The sequence below is a fragment of the Saccopteryx leptura genome, chromosome 7 (assembly GCF_036850995.1).
Source record: "Saccopteryx leptura isolate mSacLep1 chromosome 7, mSacLep1_pri_phased_curated, whole genome shotgun sequence".
In the NCBI taxonomy this organism is placed as follows: domain Eukaryota; kingdom Metazoa; phylum Chordata; class Mammalia; order Chiroptera; family Emballonuridae; genus Saccopteryx; species Saccopteryx leptura.
In genome coordinates this window covers 114,863,159-114,875,828 of record NC_089509.1, presented here as the reverse complement: position 1 = coordinate 114,875,828, position 12,670 = coordinate 114,863,159, and the positions used below count along the sequence as shown (strand labels likewise).

Genomic DNA, 12,670 nt, shown 5'->3' with positions numbered 1-12,670 from the left:
AGCTACAATGAAATAGGTTTTAGTTCTGTTTAGTTACTGAGCACAGGGACAGAATCCACCACATGCTCCCTGCTATACCACGGTACCTTTGCCAAGGCCAGCACAGTCCAAAACCAGGCAGGATTTGGCCTCTCATACTTAGGGTTTAAGTCCTTCTTCACACACACATATACATTTCAATTATGGTTCACATTCGATATCATTTTGGATTATTTCATGTGTACAGCATAGTGGTGAGACAGTCACATAATTTGCAAAGTGTTCCCTCTGATAGTTCAAGTACTCACCTGTACCACACAGTTACTACAGTATCACTGGCTACAGTCCCTGTGCTGTATACTTTATGTCCCCATGACTACTCTGTAACTACCAATCTGTACTTCTTAATCCTTTCCCTCTTCCACTCAGTCTCCACCCCCCGCCCCAGCGACCACCTGTCTGCCCAGTTCGGTCCCGCTTCTCGGCTAGACCAATCCTGCTTCTCCGTGCGCCTCCTTCACAGCCCTGTCAGAAGAGCAGACACGCTTCTCTGTGTTCTGTATGCTCCTTCCCACGCATCAGCTCACCCTGCCCTCTCAGGGATTCCTGCCCTAGTCCTCTGCAGTCCAGAGCACTGCCTACAAAGCACTGGCCAGCGAAGAGGCACGCCTTAGGAGCAACGAGAAAATGTGGTACAGTCTGGTGAGAAACAGTTATTATTTCCAACCAACTGCTCAGGAGACTAAACAAACACACAGCAAGACACCAGAAGTGTGTCACTGAAAATGGCTATTGAGTACACAGAGAGTCAGGTCAAACTTCTAGATCTGGGTAGTGACTGAGGAGAAAGAGAGCTTACACTGTGCGAGACGCTGTCCCTTCAGTTGCTCTACAGAACAGGGACACAGGCAGTGTCTCACATTACAGAGAAATCAGGAATGAATGCCACTGGTAGGGCATGAACGCTGAGTCTCATTTCAGCAGCTGCTGTGCCTGACTGTACCGGTGAGCTGGGACAGAAAGTGGTCACACGCACACAATGAGCAATGATCGTTTCCCCTTACACACAGTGGCCACTGGCTCACGGGAATTAGGACCTGGAGAGGGCTGTGGGAGAAGGGACACAAGCCACCTATTCCTCCATCAAGCCTTGCCTTATCAATGGCTGGGCTCCTCAACCTTACAGCCAGACTAGGCAATCTTAGTCACAACCTTCTCTCTAAACCATGAGATGAAGCAAGCAGCTCAAGGAGCAGCATTCAACTTTGAAAGATCCTGCCCCTTCTCTTTAGGCATTCTGGTTTCTGAAACTCTTTATCAAAACAAAAAAAATAAAAGTGTTCAGAGCGTCGGCCTGGCGTGTGGGGAATCTGGGTTCGATTCCCGGCCAGGGCACATAGGAGAAGCGCCCATTTGCTTCTCCACCCCCGCCCCCCCTCCTTCCTCTCTGTCTCTCTCTTCCCCTCCCTCAGCCAAGGCTCCATTGGAGCAAAGATGGCCCGGGCGCTGGGGATGGCTCCTTGGCCTCTGCCCCAGGCGCTAGAGTGGCTCTGGTCGCGGCAGAGCGACCCCCCGGAGGGGCAGAGCATCGCCCCCTGGTGGGCAGAGCGTCGCCCCTGGTGGGCGTGCCGGGTGGATCCCGGTCGGGCGCATGCGGGAGTCTGTCTATCTCTCCCCGTTTCCAGCTTCAGAAAAATACAAAAATAAATAAATAAATAAATAAATAAATAAATAAATAAATAAATAAAAGTGTTCAGACTAAGACTGAGGTGCAGAAAAGACCTCAGAACTACCTTATTCATTTTAGAATTGAGATAATGGTTTTAGAACTTACCCTAGCCCACAGAGTAAATAAAGCACCAGAATAAATGAGCCTTGTGACCCCCAAGTCCAATGCTCTTTCCATTTTAAAATACTGCCTTCTTAGTCACCCTGATTTCAACAACTTGTACGTGTTATTAAATATATATATATTGGCCCTGGCCGGTTGGCTCAGTGGTAGAGCATCGGCCTGGCGTGCAGGAGTCCCGGGTTCGGTTCCCGGCCAGGGTACACAGGAGAAGCGCCCATCTGCTTCTCCACCCCTCCCCCTCTCCTTCCTCTCTGTCTCTCTCTTCCCCTCCCGCAGCCGAGGCTCCATTGGAGCAAAGATGGCCCAGGCACTGGGGATGGCTCTGTGGCCTCTGCCTCAGGTGCTAGGATGGCTCTGGATGCAACAGAGCGATGCCCCAGAGGGGCAGAGCATCGCCCCCTGGTGGGCATGCCGGGTGGATCCTGGTCAGGCGCATGCGGGAGTCTGTCTGACTGCCTTCCCATTTCCAGCTTCGGAAAAATGCAAAAATGCAAAATAAATAAATATATATATATATATATATTAGGATTAAGGACAAATGGGAGATACTGCTTTGGGTTTAATAAAAGGTTTCACAATATAATTATTTCTCTGTAAGGAATTTAATATTGAGGTATTTTTAAAATGTTTTAAAAAATATTTTATACTTGATTTTAGAGAGAGAGGAGCGAAAGAGAGAAAGGGATGGAGAGGAGTGGGAAGCATCAACTCATACTTGCTTCTCATGTGTGCCAACCAGGGAAGCCCGAGTCGTCCTTAGCATCCCAGGTGGAGGTCTTATCCACTGTGCCACCGCAGGTAAGGCGAGATATTTCTTTTTTGTGTGCATGTGACAGAGACAGAGAAGGACAGATAGGGACAGACAGACAGGAAGGGAGAGAGATCAGAAGCATCAATTCTTTGTTGTGGCTCCTTAGTTGTTCATTGATTGCTTTCTCATATGTGCCTTGACCAGGAAGCTACAGCAGAGCGAGTGACCCCTTGCTCAAGCCAGTGACCTTGGGCTCAAGCTGACGACCTTGGGGCTTCAAACCTGGATCTTCCGCGTCCAATGCTCTATTCACTGCGCCACCGCCTTATTTCTTAATGCCTTGAATTACATGACAGCAGACTTTAAACACTGTCACACATTCAGTGAGTACTGAACTGAAGACACATTAACTCAAGATGATGCTAATGACAAACTCTATTCAACTCAACAATGTGCCAAAAGAGAAGAAAACAAAACCCTCCTTTCACAAGCTGGGTAACTTCACATATGCTTTCCTCAAGAGGGAAAGAAAATGCTAGAAATATTTCTAATTACCACACAATAACCGAACAGAATCCTGAATGAAAACTAACTCCCCAGTTCAGTGTCTTCGCTGATTTTCCAAATGCTCAACCAGATGTTCATAACAAAGGCTGCCATTTTGCCTGTCGTGTCTAGCATTCCCACATAGCAGGCAATAAAAACTGTGTCATGGATTCAGGAATGTCAGGAACACAGTGGACCCTTGAACAAAATAGATCTGAACTGCCCAAGTGATTTAAGAAACCAGCACGCATAAATGGACCCTCACAGTTCTTCCCAATAGCACTTGTGTCCTGGCATAAGCAATTCCTAGCCAAGTCTTATTTCCCTAAAGGCAAGGTCTTAATTCATTTTATCTTTATTTTTCCAATGATCGGAGAGAGAGAGGATGGAAAGGAGAGAGAAGCATCGACTTGTTGTTCCACTTAGCTGTGCACTCATTGGTTGCTTCTTGTACGTGTCCTGACCTCAGTGTGTCGGGATGTCGTTCAATCCACTGAAAAAGCCAGCCAGGGCCTAGGTCTTAACTCATTTCAGAACCCTATTAGGGCTTTGAATTCATTCAACAAACATTTCCTGAACCAAATATGTACCAGTGCACAAGCTATTTTTAATATTTCAAAAAAGGCTAAATTTACCAGTGATATAAGGGAGCATATATCAACTCGCTGTGGTAACTGGATGAGTGGATTACCAGTTACACGTGTAGTGTGTCTGGTTGGTAATAAACAGATCAACAAGCAGAGCCTGTCTTGGAAGCACACATCTTTAAAACCGGAGCCTCCCGTCCTGCACCCTGGTGCGCTGGGAGAGGGGAGGAACACAGGCGTGGAATGTGGCTCTCAGCCTGCCCAGCCTGGGCTTCAACACCGGTTCCCACTTAAGTCAAGTAGATTACAGCTGACTCGAGACTTTAGACCACATACTTAACCCAAGTCTCACTTTTCTCATTTGTAAAATATGAATAACATCACTGACCTCACAGGCTTAGCATAACAATCGAAGGAAGGTACACAAAGTGGCTGCTACTTGGTCCTTCCTCTTTAATACTTTATTGTAACATTTACTGTCTCTTAAGAGTTTTCTTTTCTTGTGCCTGCATTTTAAACAGGGCACATGCCCCAATCATCTCAGGAAAATAGCAAAGCCTGCAGACAGCCCCCCAGAGAAGACAAACCTAGCTCCCTGGGAGGGTGGGGAGACAGAGCCTGGGCTCCTTGTACCGACGGAACCACACAAACAGTATTAGAGATTTCACTTCCTTTCTGAAGACTGGAAAAAGATGCTGCCTCATGCATAATCACTAACAAGTTCAAAACCCTCCTGAGAAGTTCTTAAATACAAAAGAAGTTTTGAACTTTACTCTTTCTTTTGGGGGGGGTTTGTTTTGTTTCTTTTTAACATTTACTGATTTTAATTTTTTTTTTATTTTTACTTTATTTATTCATTTTTTAGAGAGGAGAGAGACAGAGAGAGAGAAGGGGGGAGGAGCTGGAAGCATCAACTCCCATATGTGCCTTGACCAGGCAAGCCCAGGGTTTCGAACCAGCGACCTCAGCATTTCCAGGTCGACGCTTTATCAACTGCGCCACCACGGGTCAGGCTATTTACTGATTTTAAAGAGAGGAGAGAGAGACAGAAAGCAGGGGAGGAGTGGGAAGCATCAACTCATAGTTGTTGCTTCTTGTATGTGCCTTGACCAGGCAAGCCCAGGGTTTTGAACCAGCAACCCTAGCATTCCAGGTCGAGGTTTTATCCCCTGCGCCACCACAGGTCAGGCTTGAACCTCAAGCTTCACGAGACTAGATACCATGTACTAGAAAACTGGGTATCCACCCTACCCCCCCAGACACTTTGCAGACAGTAAGGACTCAATAAATATCTACTTAAACAAACCTGTATTTTTGTATCATCCCCTTCTGATCAATTCCACCATTCACATACTAGTTACCTATGGATGTCTCAAGAGCAACCTAAGAATGAACAAATCTAACCTCAGGGACTCAGGTAAGTTGACTAAGGAAACCAGAATCCTAGAGATCACCAGGAGGATAAAGAAACATGACGACATAAATACTGGCATGAAGTTACTGCTAAGGCTCACTAAGTACTCACAGAGGCAAAGGTGCCGATCTGTTTGATGTTCTGCTCATAGCTCTGGGAGCTGGTGGGCCGGCCGGGGGTTCTCCTGGAGTACCAGAAAGTGTAGTTGTACTGCAGGGGGTGCTCCGCGGGACCAGGGACAACCGCCTGTGGATCCAAGAAGGTGTGTTAGTCTCCTGGCTACTTTCCACACGCCCTTAGACTGAGAACACATCTCACGGCGTTCCCTCTACTACCTCCCCAATCTAGAAAGAACACCTGGTCGATTACCCGCAGTGTGCCCAGGATTCTGCTTATACAGCACGTCTCGGTGGTGCTTAGCTGATCCTAAATTCCTATCATATTTGATCTCTGTTCTTATGCCTTTTTACACTTTCTACTTCAAAACATAGGTATTTATGTTTGTGTTATCTCAACATATTCCCAGGTCCTGCACTGCCTCCTCTATGACACTCTATCAGTTGCTGGTTAGTGACCTAGCAAGCTATTTAACCTGTTTGTGCCTCAGCTATTTGTCCAAAAAGTGGGGCAAATAATAATAATCATCTCATAGGGGTGCTGAAAGGATCAAATAAATGAACAGACATAAAGTGCTTAGCCCAGTGCCCGGCACACAGTAAGTGCTCAGGAAATTTCAGCTACTAATTATCACCACTATTAAATGTTAGCTCCTCAATCCATCATTTCATTCACCTTTGTGCCCCCATGGCACCTAAAATGCTTATATTTAGAGGGTAATCAATATTGCAAAACAAAGCAATTAATGATTGCTTTGATTTTTCAAGAAAAAAAGTTGACATCTTGACCAGGCGGTGGCACAGTGGATACAGCATCGATCTGGGATGCGAAGGACCCAGGTTCAAAACCCCGAGGTCAATGGCTTGAGTGTGGGCCCACTGGTTTGAGCATGGGGTCGCCAGCTTGAGCGAGGGATCATAAATATGACCCCATGGTCGCTGGCCTGAGCTCAAGGTCACTGGTTTGAGTAAGGGGTCACTGGCTCAGCTGGAGCCCCCTGGTCAAGGCACATATGAGAAAGCAATCAATGAACAACTAAAGTGCCACAACTAAGAGTTGATGCTTCTCATCTCTTTCCCCTCCTGTCTGTCTGTCTCTCTTTAAAAAAATAAAGAGGCTGCCTGACCAGGCGGTGGCGCAGTGGATGGAGCATCGGACTGGGATGCAGTGGACCCAGGTTCGAGACCTCGAGGTCGCCAGCTTGAGCGTGGGCTCATCTGGTTTGAGCAAAAAGCCCCCCAGCTTGAATCCAAGGTCGCTGGCTCCAGCAAGGGGTTACTCGGTCTGCTGAAGGTCTGCGGTCAAGGCACATATGAGAAAGCAATCAATGAGCAACTAAGGTGTTGCAATGTGCAATGAAAAACTGATGATTGATGCTTCTCATCTCTCTCCATTCCTGTCTGTCTGTCCCTGTCTATCCCTCTCTCTGACTCTCTGTCTCTGTAAAATAAAAAAAATAACAATAAAAAAAAAATAAATAAAGAGGTTGACAGTCCCTGGCCAGCTAGCTCAATTGGTTAGAACGTTGGCCTGTTACACCACAGCTGCAGGTTAGATCCCCGGTCAGGGCACTCATTCGAAGTGACCATCTGCTTCTCTCTCCCTTCTCTTTCTCATAGCTAGTGGCTCAGCTGATTCAAGCATCAGCCCCACATGGGGATTTCTGGGTGGATCCTGGTTGGAGCACATGTGGGAGTCTGTCTTTCTATATCCCCTCCTCTCACTCAAAAAAAAAAAAAAAAAAAAAAAGTTGATCCATCTACCTCTCATTCTCTAAATTTTCTCCCTTCCAAGTCACTTTCTTTTCTTTCTTTCTTTTTTTTTTTTAATTCAGTGAGAGGAGAGGAGGCAGAGACAGACTCCTGCATGTGTCTGGAACTGGGATCCACCAGGCAAGCCCACTAGGGGGCGATGCTCTGCCCATCCAGGGCGTTGCTCCATTGCTCAGCAACCAAGCTCCTCTTCGCACCTGAGGCAGAGACCATGAAGCCATCCTCAGCACCTGGGGCCTACTCACTCCAATCAAGCCATGGCTGCAGGAGGAGAAGAGAGAAAGAGAAAGAGAAAGAGAAAGAGAGAGAGAGAGAGAGAGAGAGAGAGAGAGAGAGAGAGAGAGAGGCGCGCAAGAGGCAAGAGACGGGGGGGGGGGGTAGGGGTGGAGAAGCAGATGGTTGCTTCTCCTGTGAGCCCTGACCAGGAATTGAACCTGGGACTTCCACATGCTGGGCCGACGTTCTACCACTGAGCCAACTGGACAGGGCCCCAAGTCACTTTTAGTTTAGACTATTTCTGACTAGAGGGTCTAAAATTTTCATGGATGCACAGAATTTGAAATACTAACAGCTGCTTATGAGCAAATAATGCCTTGTCGAGGCCAGGGTGCTGGAAGCAAGGCAGCACCTCAAGACCCTGTGGTAAGGGGGAAGTTCCGAGTCCCAGAGTGAGCTCCAGTGAGGCAACAATCTTTCCTTTTTTTTTTAATATTTATTTATTTTTTACAGAGTGAGGGATAGACAGGGATAGACAGACAGGAATGGAGAGAGATGAGAAGCATCAATCATTAGTTTTTCGTTGCACATTGCAACACCTTAGTTGCTCATTGATTGCTTTCTCATATGTGCCTTGACTGCGGGCCTTCAGCAGACCGAGTAACCCCTTGCTCAAGCCAGCGACCTTGGGTTCAAGCTGGTGAGATTTTTGCTCAAGCCAGATGAGCCTGCGCTCAAACTGGCAACCTCGGGGTCTCGAACCTGGGTCTTCCGCATCCTAGTCTGACGCTCTATCCACTGCGCCACCGCCTGGTCAGGCAACAATCTTTTCTTGGTAACAAAACAGGTATTACAAAATGGTGCTGTGCAATCAAGTTAATCTGGTATCTTCCAAACAAACAGATTCCATGAGATAGCCAAGGCTCTAGGCGACTACCTATCCTGCAGCATACAACTCACCTTCCTCTTGCTGCTGCTCTGCCCTTTGTCTCGTTCTGTTTTTTCCTTCTCACCATCTTTCTGTGTGCTGTTTTCTTCATTCTGGTCATGGTCCCCACTGTCATCATCTTTCAATCTGAGAAGAAAGGCAAAACAATGTTATCCTATGACCAAACTGATTCTTGCTTACCTAACCAAGCCACCAGGTCAAACAAACTACCAGGTAACCAGCCAAAGTCACTCCAAATACTGGTAATGAGATGAGAGAAGGGCAAGGGGATGTAGGAAGTCAATTAGGAGGTTAGATACAAAGGAATGTCTGTCAGCTAACGTGTGAATTCCAGGAGGCGCGTCTTCTAGTTCTCTAACAGGCTGCACAAAGAAGCAAGAGGCAAATGGTTTAGGGATTGTTTTGGGGGCCAAAAATAGAGTAAAAGATTAGAAGAGATTCTGGATTAAGTGACTGCTTTGGCATTTCAAATGAAGTTTGAAAACTTACGTATTCCTCCTACCACTTCTTATAACCATCTCTCCCGTCCTTCCCCACTCGACTGCCTTGGTTCAGGCCCTCTTCTTGTCACCTCAATTATTACAGGAAGTTCCTAAACAGTCTCCCCAACACAAATCACCTCCACACAACCACCAGCATGATCTTCCTAAATGCAAACTATTTCACACCATGGCTAAAACTCGGACTGTCCCTTGCCCTTTTAATGCCCACCCTGCAGGATAAAGTACAATGAAGGGTAAGGGTACGATACTCTAGAATCTGACTTCTGCTCCCAGCACCCATCCCCGACCTCTCAAAGCAATCTATACTCCCACACCTGCGCTATTTGCTAATGCCACCCCTCAGCCTAAGGTGCTATTCCTCTAGGTGTTCTTCCGACTAGATTGAGGGGTCCCCTAGAACAGCGTCTCATTCACCTTTGAATCTCCAGCGCCTAGGGCAGGAAGATACTAAATTAACGATAAATGGAAAAAAAAGAAAGGAACGACTGAAAGAAGAAATGGATGTCCTCTTCCCTTATAAGTGCAGTCAGCTGCACTCCAGGAGCAGTGACACTCCTCTAAGGCCTCCAGGGACACCAAATGTTCACTGGGTTCAGACCAAAAGATAAACAGAAGATGAGTCCACAAAGATTGTGTGAATGCTAGTCCAGAGCCGGACCATTAACTTATCACAGATCTTCTCTGAAACACCTTTCCGGCCCTAGTCACTATCTAGTTAAATGGAATTAGCAATTATCAGGAAAGGTATGAGATGTGTGCAAATTATAATTCAGATACTACCTACCGATACAAAAACGTGTTATAAAGCATTTCACCATTTTTTCCCTTTTTTGGCCCATGAATCTTCACTGCCTAGCACATAAAAACCATTCAATAAATATTAGAATTCAAAAAGTACATATACGTTAGAAATCGTGCCTGACCAGGCAGTGGCGCAATGGATAGTGTTGACTTGGGGCACTAAGGAGCCAGGTCCAAAACCCCGAGGTCACTGGCTTGAGCGCAGGCTCACTAACTTGGGCATGGGATCAGAGACATGATCCTGAGGTTGTTGGCTTAAGCCCAAAGGTCATTGGCTTGAAGCCCAATGTCACTGGCTTGAGCAAGGGGTCACTGGCTCAGTTGGAGCCCCCACTTCAAGGCACATATGAGAAGCAATCAATGAACAACTAAGGTGCTGCAACTGAGTTGACACTGCCTGCCTCTCGCGCTAAAAAAAAAAAGAAAGAAAAAAAAAAAGGAATTAGAATTCATGAGCTAGCCGTGTGTTGGGGCTCCTGCTCTGCCATTTCAGCTGTAGGATACACTCAGGTGGTCGTGTACTAAGACATGAATGTCTCCATCCCCACCCTGAACAAGAGAGGGCACCCGACCAGAGGGTAGTCTAACCTGGCCAATAACCTATGCCTCAGGCCTTGCTCAAAACTGAGCAGACTCCTTCCTCAGCTTTTTATCCAGAAGATGAACGATCACGGAGTTCAGAGCTAGGGCAGGCATATGGGTCCCACACAAGAAAAACCACAAGAGAATAAAGACAATGAGCAAAAGCAGAGAAAGGCAGCTGGGGAAAGGCAATGAAACAGATGAGTGAAGACAGTCAAGACTGGCTTTGTTTGTGATGCCGTCATTTCATTGGCTTGGTTTGGCCTCGCTGGACTCCTGGGAGACCATGATCTGTGCCTGATACCCTTACCCCTTATGAAACATGAACTGGTTTAGTTTCCTTTCCAAAAGGAGCCTGTCTGGCACACAAGTTTTACAATATTTATTGAGCACCTACTGTCGGTATCAGGTGCTAGAGTGCCCATCCCAAGGATCTGATTGAGGAGACACACACACAGGCCTCAGCATGGCACAAAGGCCTCTGCTCTACCTACATGTGCCAATATCACCATCTGCCCGGTCCCAACAAACTCCTTTCACTGTAGTGATCAACCTGTTTGCAGTTCCTCGATCTCAGCCTTTTATGCTCACTGTGAGGTCTCTTCTCAGGGAGCCCTCTTCCCATACTTAAACTGTCCTTTAGGACTGAGAGCGAGGGCCACTTTCTCTTGGAAATAGCTCCTAATCTCTCCCTAGGCTGAGCCCAGGCTTCCCTCTCCTGGACCTCCTCAAATAAATGCTTGTTCTTGTCCCAGCTAGACTGCCATAGCCAGTGTTTTTGTCTTCTGAGTAAGACTATCTCACAGGTTCTTCTATTGCTTAGGCCCAAGACAGCTCTTCATTCTCTTCTGCAGCGCACACTCCAGGGACTCAAACCATTTCCTTCTCGTTTCAGCTCCCAGCCCTCCACGAGAGCCTCGGGTTCCCTTCTCTTAAGTCTTGCTTGAAGGGACACAGTCACCCAGCATCTCTCATTTTGCTATTCCAAGCAAAGCATAAGTTCCTTTCTTTTTTTTTTTTTTTTTTTGTATTTTTCTGAAGCTGGAAACGGGGAGAGACAGTCAGACAGACTCCCGCATGCACCCGACCAGGATCCACCCGGCACACCCACCAGGGGCAATGCTCTGCCCACCAGGGGGCGATGCTCTGCCCCTCCGGGGCGTCGCTCTGTTGCGACCAGAGCCACTCCAGCGCCTGGGGCAGAGGCCAAGGAGCCATCCCCAGCACCGGACCATCTTTGCTCCAATGGAGCCTCGACTGCGGGAGGGGAAGAGAGAGAAAGAGAGGAAGGAGGGGGGGGGTGGAGAAGCAAATGGGCGCTTCTCCTATGTGCCCTGGCCGGGAATCAAACCCGGGTTCCCCGCACGCCAGGCCGACGCTCTACCGCTGAGCCAACCGGCCAGGGCCATAAGTTCCTTTCTTTTTAGTTTTGCTGCTAATCAGTACTAGAAAACAGAAAAATAACAACAAAAATAATTGTTGAGAAGAAATAACACTACTGTGATCCCCAAATCATACCTCCCAGCTCTCTAGGGCAGTAATTGGAAACCCTAATGGCCCTTCATCTTGTGCAGTTACTTCTTGAAAATCGAGCTCACCAACCACCACATCCTCTGAGCCTACACTTTGGCTAGTCATTTGCATCCTATCTTCCAGAGGTTACTCTCCCAGTGTGAACCTGGATTTCAGCCACAATATAATCTATACTGAAAACTCAGTGCTCCCTAGAGTCAGGTGAGCAGCTAGCAGCTCTGAAGTTGTCCAGACTGAATGGCACCTAATTAGCTCACCAGGTATGTCCTGTACTCTCTGACTAGACAGATTCCTTGTGGGTAAGACCTTGGTCTAATTCCTCTTTAAATGTCTAGCATTAGACAGTGGCAGAAAACAAACATGTTTAGCGATTAGATTTCTAAACTCAAAGCAATACAAGTCAGAATAAAACGAGTGCCAAGTAAGTGGTTCAGACAATAGTTGAGAATGGGCCAAAAGCTGACAAAGACAGAGGAGGATAACAATCAATGTCGTCTAGATCTGAAAATCAAGCTTATCCCAGTTGGGACTGCACTACAGTGAAAGCATCTTAGGGTTTTGATATATGAACAGGATCAATGGCAAAGGTAGCTAATGACTTGATAGATGTGGAGGTAGGGAGCAATTAGTCTTATGTTACACAGAAGTGGAAGAAGTGGAGCCCACAGAGTAAAGGAGGCTAGAGTTCTTCGTTAATCCGAGCCCATCAGATTAGGCTACATACTCAGCTCCAGGCAATGGACTTCGAGTATTCTGGCAAATTGAATCAAGTCCTTAAGAACCACTGGTGAAGAGTGCAGAAGCCTCAAAAGCAATACTAGGGGCAGGCGTGCGGTCTTCAATTGCTAATTTCAAATAAAAGAAAGCTTTGTTTTTTTCCCCTGCATATCTAGAAGACAGATGTTAAAAAAAAAAATCCAGGCTCAGTATAAGGAATAATTAATAATTTGGACTAATTAAAAATGACCCAAGTTGATTTTAGTCAAGAGGTGCCTGAACCAAGACTGAACAATGAATTTGGGTTTGAATTCCACCATATGGCCCTTCCTGTTGCGGCGGGCAAGTTAC

The 12,670-nt window shown here is 46.8% G+C and overlaps 1 protein-coding gene across 4 annotated transcripts in view; it reads right to left on the bottom strand.

Annotated features, from left to right (window-relative positions):
• EIF4E2 (eukaryotic translation initiation factor 4E family member 2) overlaps positions 1-12,670 on the bottom strand; it is a 33,185-nt gene that overhangs the window by 18,396 nt on the left and 2,119 nt on the right. For all 4 annotated transcript variants that reach the window (XM_066345064.1, XM_066345065.1, XM_066345061.1 and 1 more), the window contains exons 2-3: positions 8,195-8,309; positions 5,241-5,375 (exon numbers count right to left, since the gene is read on the bottom strand). In XM_066345064.1, the coding sequence (XP_066201161.1) occupies positions 5,241-5,375; positions 8,195-8,309 (250 nt within the window). The remainder of the gene's footprint in view (positions 1-5,240; positions 5,376-8,194; positions 8,310-12,670) is intronic.